We start from the raw sequence: 20,328 nt of genomic DNA, 5'->3' as shown, positions 1-20,328 counted from the left end.
CAGGACAGCTGAAGGTAACAGCCACAGCTTTGGCTCCAAATTTTTTGTGGCTGTAAGTTCTACTGCAATACAAATATAGACTTTGACCTTAATTTTTATCTTTCCATTACTAGATAGAATATTTTCAAAGAGATCATGGACTAGACTAGAATTAATCCACTGCTGTACAAGGTGAGCTTATTTCATGATTTCTAAAATTCCTTCCAAAGCTTTTTACTCCATCTCTACAAAGTAGAGAAGCTTCTCACCAGCTATATTTCTGCACAGTGCCACAATAAGCTCACTGTTAGTTACATCACACTGACATACCTTTACAATAGGCCTGGCCTAAGGAATGTCTTTGCTACACCTCAAAGGGCCATAATGCTTTTTGGGAAGTCTTAAGAGGGTGAGCTAATGTGTTTTTTTTTAAAACAGAAACTAAAATTGAAATTTTTAAACTGAAAATTATACAGATTTTAAAATGCACTGAAAATGCAAATTAGCAAAATAATGTTTTCCTTTGTTGTACTGTTGTAAATATGCAAACTACTGTATGGATTTTGAACTCTTTGGGTTCCACATGCCCATTCATTTCTCTTGTAATAAGCCTAGTTTTCCCATTAAGTTTGGTGAAGTTGTGATTGCCTGTTGACAATGTCAGTATCTTATACCATTTAGCAAGATAAAATCAAAATGGATACAGGACTTAGCTATAAAGGGAGACAGAAAAAAACTAGAAGGACATGGAACATATTACCTATCAGACTTATGGGCAGGAGAAGAATTTATGAATAAACAAGAGATAGAGAGCATTGTAAGATGTGAAACTGATCATTTTGATTACATTAAGTTAAAAAGGTTTTGTAGAAATAAAACCAAATGTAGCTAAGATTTAGAAAGGAAAGCAGAAAATTGGGAAAAAAATAGACAGTATCAGATAAAGGTCTCATATCTCAAATATATAGAGAACTTTGTCAAATTTTTAAGAATGAATGAGACTCATTCCCCAATTGACAAATGATTAAAGAATATCAATAGGCCATTTTCAATGAAGAAATTAAAGCAATCTATAATCATATGAAAAAAATGCTCTCAATCATTAATAAGAGGAATACACATTTTAAAAAATTCTGTGGTATCATCTTACATACATTAGATTGCTTAAAATGATAGAAGGGGAAAATGATAAATGTTGGAGGAAATGTAGAAAAACTGGCACACTAATACACTGCTTGTGAAAATGTGAACTGATTCAACCATTTTAGAAGGTAACCCACAATTATGCTCAAAGAATTATAAAACTGTGTATAACCTCTGACTTGGCAATACCATTATTAGGTTTGTTTCCCAAGTGATTGGGGAAAAAGGAAAAGAATCTATGTGTTCTAGAATATTTATAGCAGCTCTTTTTTGTGGTGGCAAAGAACTGGAAATTGAGGGGATGCCCATCCATTGGGGAATGGCTGAACAGGTTGTGATGGAATACTACTGTGCTATAATAAATGATAAGCAGGTTGATGTTAGAAAAACATGGAAAGACTTGTGTGAAATAATGAAAAGTGAAGTGAGCTGAACCAATAAAATGCTGTAACAGTAAAAGCAAACACTATTCAAAGAATAATTGTAAAAAACCAGTTATCTGAATAATATAAATACTCCAATCAATTATAAAAGAAGGATGGAAGAAGGAAGAGCAGGCAGGCAGGCAGGCAGGAGCAGGCAGGCAGGCAGGCAGGCAGGCAGGCAGGCAGGCAGGCTATTAAAAGGTGGTATCATTTTAGTTTGTTATAAAGGTAAACAGAGCGGTCATAATCACCTCAATTGCATCATCATACATCTTCCTTGCTTCAATGTCTGTTTTATCTGACATCACCATGCTTTCAGTAGGTATCATAAAAACTGTCTCCTAGCCCACCAACTGATGTGTGATCTGTTACAAAAAAGAAAAAAAGAGGTGATGTTGGAATAAAGGAGAAAATGATATAATTTTACATTTATCAAGGACCAACCAATAAAACTACATTACTTTTCTCTGCATCATCAACAACACTTAAACACTGATTATTACAAACTAATTTTTCAAGGAAATCTGTCAGTTCTGTACACCATTTGTCTTTGTACTCTATTTACCTATGTCAGAGGAGGCATAGCTATATGGTTTATGGTCTCTAAAGATATTTTTGTTCCATTCCATAAAAATTAAAATCATCATCTCACAGTTTAAAAAGCAAATTCAATAGGAGGAATATAATTACTCAATGACTGGGTCTACTGATGTACAATAACCATAAAGAGTTCTTCCTGTTTGTACCAAATGTATTTTTATCTATGGAGTGATATTTTTTCCATGAAAGTCAGAGGCACGGAGGATAAGGAGAGAAGAGAGGAAAGTAGGAAAGAATTGTAGATAGAGAGATAAAGAAAGATCTCAATCTATGGATCAATTTACCCACCTACCTATATAGAGAATGTGTAACTCACGTCAGTCCAAGATGTATGGAGGCTTTACATGTAGTCATTCCATATCCCTGCCCCCAAACTAAGAGAGCCTTTCCCCTTTGACGATATTTCATTCTCTTCATCCATCCTACATGTAAGTTTGTCCCTTCCTATTCAGAGCTCCTGGTAGTGGTGATTGGCTTTGCCTTTCTATTTCCTAGCTTAGCACCTGTTTCCCACATGGTTAGGACTTTATCAATGCTTGCGGATCGACTTATCCCTGCTCTGATCGCACAATGACGGGAAGTGTTTACTAGTCTCTTATGTATACACTATGGGATGCAAAAACAAAAAAGAAATATTCCTTACCCTCAAGGGTCAGGAACAAGATGTAACATGTAAGAAAGTACAAAGAATCTGGGGGAAGGATACCAGGAGAGGCACTCAGCAGCCCAGGATGGGGTCCAAGGAAGTGTCCAGAGATCTCATCTAGTAAAGGGGCACACAAGGGGTTCTTGAAAGAAGCTGAGCATCAAAGAGGTGAGAAGAGTGCATTTTTAGGGGCAGCTAGGTGGGCATGTGGATAGAGCACCGGCCTTGGAGTCAGGAGTACCTGAGTTCAAATCTGCTTCGACACTTAATACTTACTAGCTGTGTGACCCTGGGCAAGGTCACTTAACCCAATTGCCTCACTTAAAAAAAAAGAAAAAGAGTGCATTTTAGAGGTAGGGGACAGACTGTGTAAAGGACACAGAAGGAAGACAAGAATCTAAGAAATGCCCAAGAGGACAGGTTTACAGAATGTGGAACATGTAAAGGAACTAATTATAGAATAGAGCTAAACTGGGCAAGGATTTTAAATGTCAAAGAGAGAAGTTTGTTTTATTTTAGAGACCAATAGGAACCTCTGGAACTTTCTGAGCAGAGGAACAATATAGTCCAACCTTGTGTTTTAGGAATATCACTTTGGCAATTGTGTGGAGGGATAAGCCTGGGGGTGGGGTGGGGGGGTAGGGGGAAGACACCTGAGACCCAATTAGGAGATTAATATCATAATCCAGGTGAATGACTGGAAGTATTTGAACTAGGATGACTGACATGAATGGAGAGAACTGGAGAGATGGGAGAGATGCTGTGTCACGTGAAACAAAAAGATCTGTCACGTGCTCAAATCAAGTATTATTGTCAGGTTGGTAAACCTGCATGACTGGAAATGAACAGGGAAAACAGTAGAGAAATTAGGAAGAGAGATATGTTTGGGGAGGGAAAGATGACAGTGGATTCCACTTCTAACATACTGAGTCTCAAATATCTAGAGGACAGAGCTGGTAATACAGCCAACAGGCAGCTGGTAATGCTAGGGCCAGAAGTCAGGAGATACATCATGGCTGGCCTATGTGGAACTGGAAGCCATCTGTACAGAGATGACAATGGAACTCATGGGAATTGAAGAGAGGGTGGTTAATTATGTTGAGTAACGAGGGAAAAAACAGGTTATGGCCAGGAAAGTCATTGATTTCGACAATTAAGAGGTCACTGGTAACTTGAATGAGGTCCAATTCAAAGACAAGCTGCAAGGGGTTAAGAAGCTAGTGGTCAGAAGAAAATGAAGACAATAAATGTAAATGGTTTCTTCTAAGGAATTACGATGAGAAAGGGCAGAAAGATATACAACACCTTTAAGCAGATGGTAGGGTCAGGTCAAAAAAAAAAGATCATTTTATAGGCAGTAGGGAAGGAGCCAGTAGATAATAGACAGAAGATTATAGAGTAGGAAGATATGAATGAGGGGGCTATTTACTGGGGGGTGGGAGGGATGGAAGAGGATGAGATCAAGGGTACAAAACTGATGAGTCCGCCTGGGTAAGAGAGGCTACCTTTCCATCAGAGATGAGAGGAAAATGGGGAATGATGACAAAGCATCTGAAGTATAGAGTATAGGAAAAGAGGGAGCTAAGAGCAAATTGTCCTCTACAAAATTTCCTTTTCTTTAAAATAAACTGATATATAGTTACCTCAAAGATCATCTCATAGGTGCCACATAAATAAAATGGCTAAACCATCTTGGATGTTCATCCTCTTTGACCATTATCACAGTTGGAGAATGGCTCTTCTTTCTATAAATTAGACTCAGTTTTCTATATATTCAGAATGAGACCTTTATCAGAAAAACCTGCTGTAAATTTTTTTTCCACAATATGATTACTACGTATTTTTCTCCATTCTATTTCCCTGTTTATCATACTTCTTTCTCTCGTTCCCTCTGTCTGAACTTAGAAGTTTTGAATCTGACTTTTACCTCCCCAATCCCGCCCTTCCTTCTAAAAGTAAGCACCTCTACCCAACCCTTTCTCTTATCCCCTTCCACTCCTACTTTCCTGTAGGGCAAGATAGATATCTATACCACACTGAGTGTGTATGCTATTTCCTCTTTGAGTCAATTCCAGTGAGACTAAGGTTCGTGTGCTCCCCTTCCCCAAGTCCTCCATCTTCCCCTACACACTGTAAAAGCTCTTTCTTGCCTATTTTACATTAGATCATTTACTCCAGTTCCCTCTCCCTTTCCCTTTAACCCAGTGCATTTCTCTTTCTCACCTCTAATTTTTTTTTGGTGAGGCAATTAGGGTTGTGACTTGCCCCAGGGTCACACAGCCAGTAAGTGTTTAAGTGTCTGAGGCCGGGTTTGAACTCAGTTCCTCCTGACTCCAGGGCTGGTGCTCTATTCCACTGCGCATCTTGCTGCCCCCTCACCTCTTAATTTTTTAAAACAATTATTGCATCAATATTCAACTCATATCTGTGCCCTCTACGGATGCACCTTCTAACTTCGCTAATAATTGAGAAGTTTTCAGAAGTTACAAGTGTCATTTTCCCAGGTAGGAATGTCAACAGTTTTAAGTTAACCTCTCATAAGCCTAAGTATCTTGTGAAATGAACATTGCAAAAATATATAAAAGCCTAAATATCTGTTCTCTAAATACCAAAATTCTTAAGGAGCAGTCAAGTCCAAATCATTTTTCACACAATGGATTCAAGAGTCAAAGGACACTGGAGCTGAGGAGATGGGACTGTCAATTTCTTGTTATATAGAAGCTCCTAATACTGGGGCTCTTATTCCCCTCAACTTATAGGAGTTAGTCCATAATATTCTAAGAGTAAGAAAAAAAAATCTTTCTGTATTCTATTCCAAATGCTAAAACCCCTTCTTGAAACAAAACTTGATGTCAAACAATGGCAATAATATTTATGGAAAAATCTAATCCCTACTCTTAAATAGCAAATCATTGCATATTTTAATGTCAAGACTTTTAGATCTACTTTTTTTTTTTTAGTGGGCAATTGGGGTTAAGTGACTTGCCCAGGGTCACACAGCTAGTAAGTGTTAAGTGTCTGAGGCCGGATTTGAACCCAGGTCCTCCTGACTCCAGGGCCGGTGCTCTATCCACTGCGGCCACCTAGCTGCCCCTAGATCTACTTTTTAAAAGGGCAAAAACAGGGGCAGCTAGGTGGCGCAGTAGATAAGCACCGGCCCTGGATTCAGGAGGACCTGAGTTCAAGTCTGGCCTCAGACACTTGACACTTACTAGCTGTGGGACCCTGGGCAAGTCACTTAACCCTCATTGCTCTGCTGAAAAAAAAGGGGGGGGCGGCTCTTAAAAAAAGAATTCTTTGCAATATGATCATATGTTATATTATACAATAGCAATTTCACAATGTGACTAAAATATTAAAAAAATATAATGGTTCATACTGTGCAGAAAAGAACACTGGATAAAGGCTATTCTACAGAAGCACGACTATCTTAGAAAAGAAAACAAGAAAACCACATAGAGCACCCAATTATGGACCTACTATGTCCTTAAGGCATTCATAAATACAAAGAAATTTAAGACCCACTATCCTACCTCCAAGAAACTTTATAATGTAGTTGAGAACAAAAAAAATATATTCACTTGAAAAGAGCAAGACAAGGCAGTAAATAATCAATTCCAAATGATTATATAATCATTAAGTAGTATAAAACATAGGGGAAAGATCCCTGCTAGGAGGAGGGGAAGATGTGAGAGGTTTCACAGAATGTGGAATCAATCTTGCCAGAAGTTAGATAAGTAAAATGGGCAAAAATGGAGAAAGGGAAAGACTTATAGCAAAGAGAAGTAGGTTAGGAATTCTCTACCCGTTTGGAAGACAATAATCAGACTGCTTTGGCTGAGCTTGAGCTTCATGTAAAAAAAAAAAAAAACCCACATGCTGGGGACACAGAGATGAAAAACAGCAGAGTCCCTGAAATCTAAGAGTTTATTTATGATCTACTAGGATGAGAAATCACATTTACACAAACAAGTGCAATATGAAGTACAGCGTAAATAACAGGCAAAGGGAAGATTCATAAAAAGCACTCTAGGACAATTCAAATAGACAGAACATTTCCAGCTAAAGGGATTGGACAGCAGTGGATGTGTATGCACCTGTTGGATTCTGCAAAGGCTCAAGTAAGTTCCCCCATAAGCCAAGGTAAAAGAGATAGTGAAGAATGATGCCAGAACAGCTAGTGTTGCAAATAATAAAGAAAGATTTATTATAAGCAACTCACACATGGGTAGCAGAGGTCTGTCACAGGAGTCGGACAACAAATGAACTGATCCTGATCCCCATACAATCCTACTCTAAAGGGGCTCCTCTTATAGGGAGGGGCAAACAAGGCATGCAGGAGAGAGGCCAGGTGCACATATATACTTCTCTGGGAAACTATTGATAAGAAAGTCCCCAAGACTGTCAAGGACAGGCTGACGATATAGCACTGTACCTAGAAGATGCACATGAACACATACCTCCCCTTATGTAACGGAGTGAATGGGAAGTCAGATTTCCTTGTGTGAGCTGGCTAACGCCATAACCCCACAGTAGCGTAAACAAGGTTAAAGAGGTAGGTCAGGGCTAAAATGTGAACAACTATGAACACCAGACTAAGAAGCTTAGATTTTATCTTGTAAGGCAACGGCTGAATCCATTAACCAATGCAAAAACATTTATTAAATGCCCAGCCGAGTTCAAATCCAGCCTCATTTACCTTCTAACTCTGTGACCTTGGCCAAACCACTACCTGTTTGCCTCCATTTTCTCAACTGTAAAATGGGGATCATAGCCCCCAGCTCTCAGAATTGTGAAGATGAAATGGAAGATTTTTAAAGTGCTTAGCACAGTCCCTGGCACATGGCAGGTGGTCAATAAATGCTTGTTTCCTTTCCCCTTCCCTACTACTGTGCCAGGCAAAAGAGAACACTAGAGGTTAATAAACACAATAAAGGCTATATTTCGAGATCTCTCTAGGGTTTTATGTCCCCAACAAGAAGAACAAGAGTGGTAAGGGACGAGAGAATGAACCAGGGGGACTATTTAGAAAATGAGCTAAACAAACATGGATGAAGAGCCTCAAAGTGGGAATGGAAGCGATTGAAAGAGACGCTGCCAATAAGATGACTGAAGTTTCAAGTGTGGGTGAAAAGGAAAGTGCATGCCAATGGCAGAAATAAAGATGTCAAGAGGGATGTTTAGTGGTGGATATGCTGAATTTCAGTTTCCAAGTAGAAATGCCCAGCAAGTACTTGGCAATGAAACACTGAAGTTCAGGAGAGATGTGAGGGCTGGACATAAAAGTGCAGTTTTAAGCTATTAAAGCTTAAGACTCTTGGGATACTGTACATATAGATTTGGGAGACAATCTTAACAGAACTGACAGCTCATGAAAATAAGGATATCAGATATGGAGGGACCTCAGAGGACATCTAGTGCTATTACTTTTATTATCATAGTTATCCCTCAGGTTGTTAGCACACTATCCTTCCCTGAATTCACATTCAAGCTCCAAATAAAAAGGGGGACATTTTAAAATCTGTATTGTCTTTCAAACCAATGGATCACTAATGTTATTTACAATTAACAAGACGGAGGTAGTTATAAAGGTGAATCTTATAGAGGATATGTTGCCTAGATGACATAAATCAGGAGACCATTAAAAAATTAGGCCTGCCACTGAGCAAAATAAAATCATTTAAATGCAGTGTCCTTGACTTCCCATTCTTAAATTGGGAATTATCATCAACATAGAGAAAATAGGATGGTGTAGTGGATATGACCCTAGATTTAGAGTAGAAAAACCTTGAGGTTAGTCCTGGCCATCTCTTACTTTCTATGTAAGCTTGGGCAAATCACAAACTCTCTGGCCTACAATTTTACCATCTATAATCTAAAGGAGCTGGATTAGATCAGGGGCTAACTCTTTTGAGCATGATGTGCCCCTTTGGTAGTCTGGTCCTTACAGACCCTTTCTCAGAATACTCTTTTTACATGCATAATCCGTAACTAAAGAACAGCCTTAATAAAAATATGGCAGGAGTTTTATTGACTTCCCTCCCATACCCCCCACCTCCAAAATTCTCATTCTTTAAATTCTCAGCTCATTTGTATACTTTTTAAATGACCTTCTTTGTAGGAGCCATTAGCCCCTTCAGCAGCAACATATGAAACTGAGAGGAGAGAACAACAGAGCCTCAACTATAGAAATGAAAATTTAATCAGAGGCGTCACCTTCTCTAAGAACTCATCTTTAATAACTACACATAGCTCTGATTACACAATTCATACCGCCATTGCCACCCCATGCTTTGGCCAACATACATGTTTATCAAATTGTAATGATTCAATCACAGTATATACATTTTTATGTTTCTATGACAATTTTTTTATCCTGATGCAAGAAGGTAAGTTTTTTGAGGCTGGCAAATAAAGTGCTCTATACAAGTCCACTTAACACTTGCTGATGACCCATGAGTGTCCCCGTCTACACTAGTGCAAGAGAATGTTCTCTTTCTATAAACTATCCCCTACCCTACTCTCCCACTCCACCCCCCACATTGACTGCTCTATTGCTAAACAAAATTTTGTATTAGTAATGATATTTTGCATATTTTTCATTTACATGGAATTACTACTGGATCAATGAAGAACAATCTCAACATTCTATACATAAATTTAGAAGACAAAAGATAGTTACAGATAAATGGAATGGAAAAATGGGTTACAGGTTTTCCTTGGACAAATAAAGGAGTTGGCATATTGTGTTTTATCATGTAACTAATGGTAATAAAAACCAATTTCATAGCATACTTGGTTGTGTTGAGTTACAGTACTTAAAATAAATATTTACTTACATGTACCAATATTTCCTGCAGAAAATGAAGCTGCAAAAATTCAAGGAGAACTACTAAGACCTTCCAAATTAAATTAATACAACTTAAATAGTGACTTCACTGCAAAGGTGTGCATACTGAAGAAGGAAATAAGTTGGAAAACTGGAGGTAAGAGCAAAAAGGGAAAGCGGCCAAAGGCTAAGATTTACAGAATCCTTCTATCTTTGAAAAGAGGGGGAAGAGGCAATGGAGGAAGGCCTTAATAGGCAGAAGCAACATTAAAGAAAACAAAGGCAGGAAGACGAGTTTGACTAGGACAAACACACAAAGAGGAGGTCCGCATCCTCCTAAAGGTGTTGACTGAGATTTTGAACTTCCTTATAGCAAAGGGAAAAAAAGTTACTGAGAACATTAATAACCACTGATTTGTTACCCTACCTTCTGAACTTTACAAAATACGTATGTGAATAATGTGCAAAGTCATGCAGGACATTCTTGAGAAAGGTATGAGAAAGAAATGGGCAGGCCTCTTAATGAAAGCTAGAGGCAGCCACATCTTTACAAACACACAGCTAAATGAAAGGCGTAGTGAAGCCACATCCCACTGTGCTTTTTTTGTTGACTACAAACTGCTCTTTAATGGGTTTCTGGTAACAAGGTCTCTTTTGCATATCCTCAAAGCAAAACAAAATTCCTTGAAAGACTAACCAGAGGTAACTCTGATGGTCCTCTAATTATAAATATCAAGTAAGGCATAAAAATAGAAACATAATATGCCTATCCAATGTGCTTTTGTAAGGGAAGATGCTAAGTGCAGCTGAGTGTAAGGGGAAGGTTTTCCTTCTAGATAGTGAAGACTTCCAGATACTGTGTTGTTAAGGGATGACATTGCAATACTCCCAGAATGTTGTGGGATCTTCCAAATGAGAGCTATTACTAGACAAAAGAGCATATGCAAAAGACCCATATGGGGTCATGTAACTGAATGGGGGGGGGGGGGGTTGTGACAAAAGATTTGGTAACAGTGAAAAGTTATGTGTATCTATTTTATATACCTATACACCCAGGGTTGCATAAAAATTTCTCAGGCAAAAAGGGGTCGGGAGTGGAAAAAAATATAAGAAGCCCATCTATAGGGGCAGCTAGGTAGTGCAATGGATAGAGCACCGGCCCTGGATTCAGGAGGACCTGAGTTCAAATCCGACCTCAGATCCTTGACACTTACTAGCTGTGTGACCCTGGGCAAGTCACTTAACCTCAACTGCCTCACCAACAACAACAAAAAACAAAAAAAGAGGCTCAGCTATAGCCTCATGAATTTGCCAAGTACTTCACACAAATTGTCTCATTATATCCTCACAACAACTATATATGGTAATTATTTTCTATTATTTTTCTTCATTTCAGAGATGAGGAAACTGAGGCTCAGGAACACTCAGTGAGTAGCTCAGTCAGAAGGTGGAGCCAAATGTAAATCTAGATGTTCCTGACTTCAAGTCCAGTGCTGTATTTAATTTATATCCAGTGCTATACCAAGTAGCTGAATCCTTGAACCTTAAACCTACATTTGCAGAGGGACAGCCAGGTGGCGGAGTGGATAAAGCACCAGCCCTGGATTCAGGCGGACCTGAGTTCAAATCTAGCCTTGGATACTTAACACCTAGTAGTTGTGTAACCTTGGGCAAGTCACTTAACCCTCACTGCCCCAGAAAAAAAAAAAAGAAAAAAAGAAAAAAAGAAAAAAACCCACCTACATAAGCAGGCCTCATCTCTCTCCTGAGTTACAGTCCCACATCTCCAACTACCTAGTGAACAATCTATTTCCACCTGAAGAAGTACCTCAACCCCAACATGTCCCAAACCAAATTCACCATCTTTCCTCCTAATATCAACATTCCTCTTAATCATAAAAAATAATTTCAATTACCCAAAATCATAAGTATTTTGCATAAGCAAAGTCAATGCAATTAAGACAACAAGGGAAGACACTATGGAAAAAAAAAATCTTTGCATCAAATATCTGAGAGGGCCTTGATATCTAGGATATAAGGGTAATTAATAACAAGATTAAGAACCACTACCCAAAGGATAAATGGTCAAAGGATATAAACAGTTTTCAAAAGACAACTTCTAACAGTAATATGAAACATTGTTCCAAATCATTAATTTAAAAAATATATAGTCAATCCTCAACATTCACACATTTCACTTTCATGACTTCAAGCATTTGTGTGATTTTCTTAGTGACCTCATTTTCACTTTCCTGTTGACTAATGTATACATTCACAGCTATGGGCAAATTTATATCTTTTTTTTTAAATTTGTTTTGTTTGAGGTTTTTTTTGTGGGGCAACAGGGGTGTGTGTGTGTGTGTGTGTGTGTGTGTGTGTGTGTGTGTGTGTGTGTGTGTGTATGAGGCCATGGTTAAGTGACTTGCCCAGGGTCACACAGCTAGTAAGCGTCAAGTGTCTGAGGCTGGATTTGAACTCAGGTCTTCCTGAATCCAGGGCCAGTGCTTTATCCACTGTGCCACCTAGCTGTCCCCATGGGCAAATTTATATCTGCAAAAAGGAGGAAAGTATTTCTAAAATAATTAGGGAATCTGCTCCAGAAAATGCTAAAGTAACCTCTCAAGTGGGCAATGAGGGAACTGACAAAATGAAAAATTTGTGAGTAAACCTTCCTCATTCTCTCACCACTCACCACTTCAAGCTAAGCAATCTCTTGCCAGTGCCTCCCAGCTCCTGAGCAACTCCAAAGGGCCCAAGCAGGGGACTCGCCCCAAGGCATGTTCTTTTCATCAGCAAACAGTTCAACCACCTAATCAAAAAGGAGATGAGATGGCAAGAGACTCCTACTTTCATTTTTTTATATCGGGGTTCTTCTGACATCACCACCCCATCTCAGTCCCTTGACTGGCATTGCCTCCTCTGCCCTAAATTTTATGGGTCATTTCAAGGTTGCTATTTTAGAAAAAGTGTATATTATAAGAATTAATGTTCTAGTACAAACATTCAGAGTATGCAGAAAAGTGTTTTTTCAGCAATTTCAAGTGAAATATTACAGCTTTTGGTGGTTGCTTATCCCCTTATTTCCCACAAGTTCAAATGTATCAACATTCACTTTTCTTACTTTTGCACCACTTTCTAAAAATGTTACCCCAGCAAAAGCTGAGGATTGGCTGTACATCAAAACAACTCAGGTTTTTTGCAGACCTAGGCAAAGAGGACAAAAGATGGGAGTTGTCAATACTGGAGAAGCTGTTGAAACACTAATGGCAAGGCTTTGAACTTCTTCAAGCATTCTGGAAAATCATCTTGGAGATATGCTATTAAAAAAAGTGAGAACACTGTCCTATTCTGTGTAACCAAGAGATCCCACTGCTACAAATGATATGAGGTGGTCAACAAAAGAAATTTAAAGGTCCCATATACAACAAAATATTCATAGAATTGGGGTGGGGGGGAGAGGGAACAAAAGACAAAGTAGATACCTGCTGATTGTGGAATAGCTAAATAAATGGTGGGATGTGAATGGAATGGAATATTATTGTGTCATAAGCATCCATGAGTAAGAACTCAGATAAGCATGCTAAGATTTAGGTGAATTGAAGCTAAGTGAAACAAGCAAAATTAATTAAGGCAACTATATACACTGTGGTTATAACAATGCAACCAGGAAGAACAACAGAAAAAGAAATTGGATGCTATGTAATTATAATGAACATAAAGCTTGGCCCTGGAAAAATGAAAAAAATAAATTTCCCTCCCTTCCCTGCAGAAGTGGGAAACTGGATCTTCAAATACTGCCAGGCACAGCATTAATGTTTTAGTTGTTTTTCCTGAGCTGTTTTCTCCTGCTGCTCCACCCTGCCCCAAGTCTTTTTTTACTTTCTTGGTTACAAGTGATGAGAACTTACTGTGTAGGGAACAGAAGAGAGATCTTTTCAGAAATGAAGGTGATCTCAAAACTAGTGCATATGTACATACATGTATATATGTATATTAAATACACACATATGGAAAAATGACAATAAAATAACTGAGTTGGAGAGTTGAGATTAAAATCAATACTGCAGTCAAGAAAGGCTTTATGTAGGAGGTGGCATCTGCACTGAGAAGTAAAGGAAGCGACAGTTGAGGTGAAGTTGCACAAGGATAGAAGAAGGGCAGAAGCATCTATGCAAGAGAGACAGGGAAAAAGAAGGGAGAGTTCAAAGAAGGATGGGAGAAAACAACGACTTTCCTCAGCAAGTCTGCCTGGGGCCCTAGAGGCAAAACCTGTGCCTAGCTCTCAAGGCCAAAAATCTGTTTCTTCTCATTCAGCCATTTCTCTTCAGTCTAATCCTGGACAGTCAGATATCTGCCTGACAGAAATCTGATGAGATAAAAGATAAAAAGGTTGCAGGATATATGGGTATGTATTATATGTCTCCTTCCACTTAGCAGCATGGTACAATATCATTTTCAGAGAATTTCCTATTCAGGGAAACTTGACAGAGATTAACTTAGGTAAATTTTATAGATGATGAAGTCAACTATGAAAACCATAATGATTAACTAAAATGTATTGGTCATGTGCCAAATTATAAAACTGAAATAAACTAAATTTTTTCACTGTTTTAACAAATTTCTAATATTTAATTATATCTAGTTTCTGAATGGGAGATTCTTCTCTATAGGCAAAATGCCAAAATAAATACGCTGTGGAGAAATCAGCTTATTACTATAAGCAATAAGTAACTTGAAACTTACCTTTTCAGGTTAATTTTAGAAAGTTTGGTCAACGTTTTTTGTTGTTTAGCACCTTTGATCACTTTGAAAAACAAACTCCTACTTTGAGATTTAAGAAAGAATTCCTTAATGCATTCCCCTTCATTATACTGATACAGAGAATCCATAAATTAAAATGTTCATCTTTGGAATAAAAGATGTTTTCAATTGTCTGACTTTGAAGAGGTAACTTGGCTTATAAAATGTTCTTGAAAGTTAATATAGCACTGGTTGGTAAAACAGAGATTAACTGAAATATGCCCACATTTTCTCTACGATAGAAGATAATAAAGCAAAGGATCAACTTAATCCATCTTGGCTGCTGGGATATGTGAGTATACATAATATATAAGGTACCTATTCTTCATCTCAACATTAATGATTACTTCTTTTTTTATATTTCAAAAACAATTTTATTTTCCCAATTACAAGCTTGCTTTACATTTAAAAATGCATCTTTAATTGGCATAACTCTCTACCTTTTCTATTCATATTTCAATGATGATCTGAAAATGAGAAGCCAAAGTATAAAAGGCATCAATAGCACAGTGGCCGACAATAGTAAGTGCTTAATAAATGGTTTTTGATTGATGAAGGACTGAAAAAGACAGTGCATAACAAAAATGAAATAACATACTAATAGCCCAAATGATTCATTAATTCTCCTGAGAGACTAAGAATAAGATGAAGGCCTCTAGAACATTGGGTAGATGGCATTTGGAGCATTTATGGGCATATATGGATAAAAATTACACAGAATGAAAAGGCAAAGAATGGTTGTGATATTCCACCTTTATGAGTAGAAGGAGTTAATTATTACTGGAACCAACATGATTTAAAACATAAGTATTTTCATGGTTGTTTTTTTTTAAAGGTTAAAAAAAAATCATGTGTTCTACAGTTTGTGCCCAGTTTAAAAAAAAAAACAACCACAAATAAAATTTTAAATAAAACCAAACTTTAAGCAAATAAAATTTAAAATAAAACCAACTACGTGGTTGGGGGTATTAGCCTTCTTTGCCTGCCTGTGTCTTTAAAAATGGGTGAAACTGGGGAAGCTAGGTGGCGCAGTGAATAGAGCACCAGCCCTGGAGTCAGGAGTACCTGAGTTCAAATCCGGCCTCAGACACTTAACACTTACTAGCTGTGTGACCCTAGGCAAGTCACTTAACCCCAATTGCCTCACTAAAAAAAAAAAAAAAAAATGGGTGAAACTGAGTCAATCATCCTTTTCAGCTGCAATCTTTTTGGTGACTCTTCTCTGCTACACCTAGCATGGACACCATGAACTGAACCAGTGAGAAGGGAAGGGCGAGTCTTCCCCAGAAACAGGTCTAGTGGTGTTTGTTCTGTTTCAGGAACATACCAGGAAGGAGTAGTTCAATCCATAGTGCTCTTGGAGGCAGGATTACAGGCGGGGCTGCCACAGAAGCCCGAGAAGTCAGGGAAACTGAGACTCACACCAGAGGGGTGGAAGTGGGAGGCTGGAATGGGAACTGAGCTAAACTATGAACCTGACTCTCTTCCATTCCCCAGAGACTAAGGGAGGACCGTGGAGGAGGAGGAATTGTGCCTCCCAGTGTTGAGAGAGTAATTTTGTATATTTGTGATTATACTTTATGAAATAAATATTCCCTTGTAAAAGTTCCTGTGTAACAATTATAATACACAATATTATAGGAACAGTATATTGAAGAGTTGCAAGACAAAATAGTATATGAGGTCTGAGGGTCGGAGATTATAATCTAGGCAAAGTAGTTTGAACTTTACTCTGTTGGCCAGTGGTGTCAAACTCAAATGAACAGACTCCTGTAGGCCACATAGTGACTTGGAAAACCACAAATGGACAGTACCTATGCTATACTGTATTTTTATTTATTTTGTTAAATATTCCCAAATGACATTTTAATCTGGTTCCAGTTACTTGGAGTTTTGCAGGCTCCATGTGCAGGAGCTTCAAGTTTGACATCTTTGCTGTAGGCAACAGGAAAACCCCTGAAGGTTTCTGTTTTGTCATTTTGGTTGTTTTTTTGTTTTTGTTTTTTAAACAGGATGAACATAATTAGATTTAGTACAAAGACACCTAACAAGATTTTTTAAAAGTCATGAAACATTTCTGAGCCTCAGTTTTCTCATCAGTTGAAAAAAAAGGAGAAAATACTTGTAACCTACTTGCCTCACATCTTGCTATTTAGACAATCTAGAGAGGTGGTATTTAAGGCCTGCATTAGGGCAGAAGCAATGGAAATAGTAAGAGGGGGAAGGAAGAGATTTTTGAGGAGGCAGAAGAAAAAGGATTTGGTAAACGGTTACATATGAACCTTCAGAGATAATATGGTTTCATTTCTCCTCTGATTTCTTAAGGACTTCAATAAATCATACTACTTACTTAATTCCAAGTACATTCATACTTGGTGGAAAGTATAATTCCTTATATAAATTCTATTCTTCCCTGTATATAAGGCAACAAATACTCCAGGGGTACACAAAAGTGAAAAATCTATTCCTGGCACCTCTCCTTCACTAATCAATGAAAGAACTATTTAAGCAGCCTGTGACTTAACTTGGTTTCAAGCTGTGACAGTTTATGATGTAGCAAGGAAACAAGGGCTAACATGTCTTCCTCTGGTGGTAAACCTAAGTCTTATAATTTCTGACATTTACAAGGGCAGAAATTATATCCGTACCTCAAAAAAAGAGATAAATTCTTCCTCTCCCACATTCACCCTCGAATAACCCCTTCCTAAAGATCTGTGACAGATCATTATCCTATATAAACCAGAATTGGTTAGATTGAACTTCTTTCCTCTCAAACTGTAGCTCATCTGGAATACTTTGCCACCTTATTTCCCTTTCGTTGTCTGTCATCTAAGCAAATCAATTTAATATTTATAAATTATTTTAAAGTAAAATTCTGATTGTAAAGATGTTTAACAAAATGTTGGTGACCTCATTCTGAACAGCCTAGCTGGATGTAAATTTCACATATATTCCCCAATTGAGAAATGATCAAAGGATATGAACGAGCAGTTTTCAGATGAAGAAATCAAAGCTATCTATTGCCATATGAAAAAATGCTCTAAATCACTATTGATTAGAGAAATGCAAATTAAAACAACTCTGAGGTACCACCTTATACCTATCAGATTGGCTAATATGAAAAAAAAAAAGAAAATCATAAATGTTGGGAAAGCAGTAGAAAAATTGGAACACAAATGCATTGTTGGTGGAGCTGTGAACTGATCCAACCATTCTGGAGAGCAATTTGGAACTAAACCCAAAGGACTATAAAACTGTGCATACCCTTTGACCCAACAATACCACTATTAGGTCTTTATCCCAAAGGGATCATAAAAAAGGGAAAATGAGCCCTCACATATACAAAAATATTTCTAGCTGCTCTTTTTGTGGTGGCGAAGAATTGGAAATTAAGGTGATACCCATCAATTGAGGAATGGCTAAACAAGCTGTGGTATATGAATGTAATGGAATATTATTATGCTGTAAGAAATGAAGAGCAGGCAGATTTCAGAAAAACCTGGAAAGACTTAAGTGAACTGATGCTGAATGAAGTGAGCAGAACCAGGAGAACATCATACACAGTATTAACAACATTGTGTGATGATCAACTGTGATAGACTTAACTCTTCTAAGCAATACAATGATACAAGATAATTCCAAAGGACTTATGATGGAAAATGCTCTCCACATCCAGGAAAAAGAACTGTGGAATCTGGACGCAGGTTCAACCATACTGTTTCTACTTTTTTGTTTTGGTTTTTTTTTCTTTTTGAGGTTTTTCTCTTTTGTTCTGATTCTTTTTTTCACAACATGACTAATGCAGAAATATGTTTAAGGTGATCATATATCTACATATACAACCTATATCAGATTGCTTGCTGGCTTGTAGAGGGGGGAAGGAGGGGAGGAAGGGAGAAAATTTGAAACTACATGTAACTGGAAAATAATAAAATATGTTCATGTTCACAAAATAAATAAATGAGCCATGAAGACAGATATATTTGTAAGGAAACACCACATTTTTTTTTAAATCAGGAAAACTAAGCAAATGGGGAGATGAGAGAAATGATATTCCAAAAACATCAGATCATAGATTTAGAGGATAAAAAGACTGTAGCAGTCATTTAGTCCAACCTCCTCATTTGAAAAGAGAGAAAACTAAGGCCAAAATGAAACAGGTAGAATGTATGTGGTTTTAGGGTTTGCAAAGCACTAAACATCTATCATTATTTGATCCTCACAATAACTGAGTGAAGTAGGTGCTATTATTGCCATTTTATATATGAGGAAACTGAGGCTGACAGAAGTCAGGTAACATGCCTAGAGTCACAGACCTGCCAAGAGTCTGAGGTGGAATTTGAACTCTGGTCTTCTTGACTCCAGTTCTTGTCCTCTCGACCCTCTGTATCACTAGCTACCTCCAACCCAACTACTGCTTAGAAAGGACCGCCTCCTGCCAGGCATCATGCTAGGCATTCTCACTGACAGTCACATCATCTTCCTTAGCCAATTTTCTGGGACTGATATCTTTATGCATAATAGTTATGCCTCTTTTCTTTAGATACTGCTGCTGGCATAATAAATGAACAAAATCTGTCTTTCAGAATATCCAAGATATTCAACTCAGGCTTTTTATTTTTTTAAACAAAGCCAAGTAATATGATTACTCACAAATCAACAAGGTCAAATAACTTGTCCAAAGGAAAACAAAATTCTTGTAATCCTAAACCATGCTATTTACCTACTATGTCCTTTTAAAAATCTTTGGCTGGATGACTTGGCTTGCGCATTTTCACCCTCAAAACCATAAAGTTGTAATTCAGAATGAAAAGCTGCTTGTGAAACAGCAAAACTGGACACCCCCCCCCCAAGAGTTTAATGATATTCTTTTAAATCTAGGCTCCTTATAGATTATTCTTTTTTGTATAACTGTTATCAAATGCTTTTCTTGAAGGTAATTACCAGTGATTAGTCTCTGTGATTGCTATGTGCAAGTCACAGACATTATCATTACTGTGATTATAATAGTTAGCCAAAGCTGAATTGTTCAATTTTATTTCAATCTACCATTTGTTTTGTAGACTATTTATAGTCCTCGCAGATGTATACTGCAAAGGGAATCTGATGTACTTTTCAAATATACATATAAAATATGAAAAAATTTAAAAGGGGCAAACTGAACTCTCTCAATGAGGAACACAGATGCTAAGGGCTATCAGAAAGGCTCTCTCAGGATTCTAAAGAACTAGTGCCAAATAACCAGTGAATATGTAGGTATGTCTCTGTCTGTCTGTCTGTCTCTGTCTCTCTCTCTCTCTCACACACACACACACACACACACACACACACACGGTGTTGTTCTCCATATGAATAAATACCCAGTGTGACATAGACAGTATTCTGAAGTTATTTTGAAAAAAACAAGTATGGATGACAAAATGAAAGATCTCTTTTGAGTAACAAGTCACTGTCTAAATTTATAGTCTCTACATAAATGCTGAATAAGCTCTGTATTACTGATTATTTCAGGAAGAAGTGACGGTTCAAAATGAATTTTTGTTTTAAGTATTCAAGGATTTTTCTATTACAGATGGAAAGGGCACTAATAACTAGGGGAATGAGGGCAAGTTTATTGGAAGAGGAGGCAGCAGTAAAGGAAGACAAGGATTATGAGGGAATTCATTCCAGACATTTGCACTGGCTTGTGAGAACACAGGTCATAAATAAAATGCGAAGTATCAGGAATAGCCAGCAACCCAAAGAGGCAGAAACAAAGTATGTAAAGGGAGAAACCTAAGGTAAATCTGGACAGGTAGAATGAGGTCAGACTGTAGTAGGTCTTAAATGAGAGAAAGAGGAGTTTGGATTTTAAGATTATTTGGCAAGGTTGTAAAGGACGGATTAATGATGGCTAAGACTAGAGA

General features: G+C 37.7%; 1 protein-coding gene across 1 annotated transcript in view; it reads right to left on the bottom strand.

Moving 5' to 3' along the window:
• Window positions 1-20,328, bottom strand: part of MAN1A2 (mannosidase alpha class 1A member 2) — a 241,454-nt gene that overhangs the window by 39,327 nt on the left and 181,799 nt on the right. Inside the window, 2 exon segments of the mRNA XM_044000249.1 lie at window positions 1,799-1,868; window positions 1,870-1,912. Coding sequence (XP_043856184.1) covers window positions 1,799-1,868; window positions 1,870-1,912 — 113 coding nt within the window.

The sequence above is a fragment of the Dromiciops gliroides genome, chromosome 4 (assembly GCF_019393635.1).
Source record: "Dromiciops gliroides isolate mDroGli1 chromosome 4, mDroGli1.pri, whole genome shotgun sequence".
Taxonomy (NCBI): domain Eukaryota; kingdom Metazoa; phylum Chordata; class Mammalia; order Microbiotheria; family Microbiotheriidae; genus Dromiciops; species Dromiciops gliroides.
This window is presented reverse-complemented; position numbering and strand designations above follow the sequence as displayed.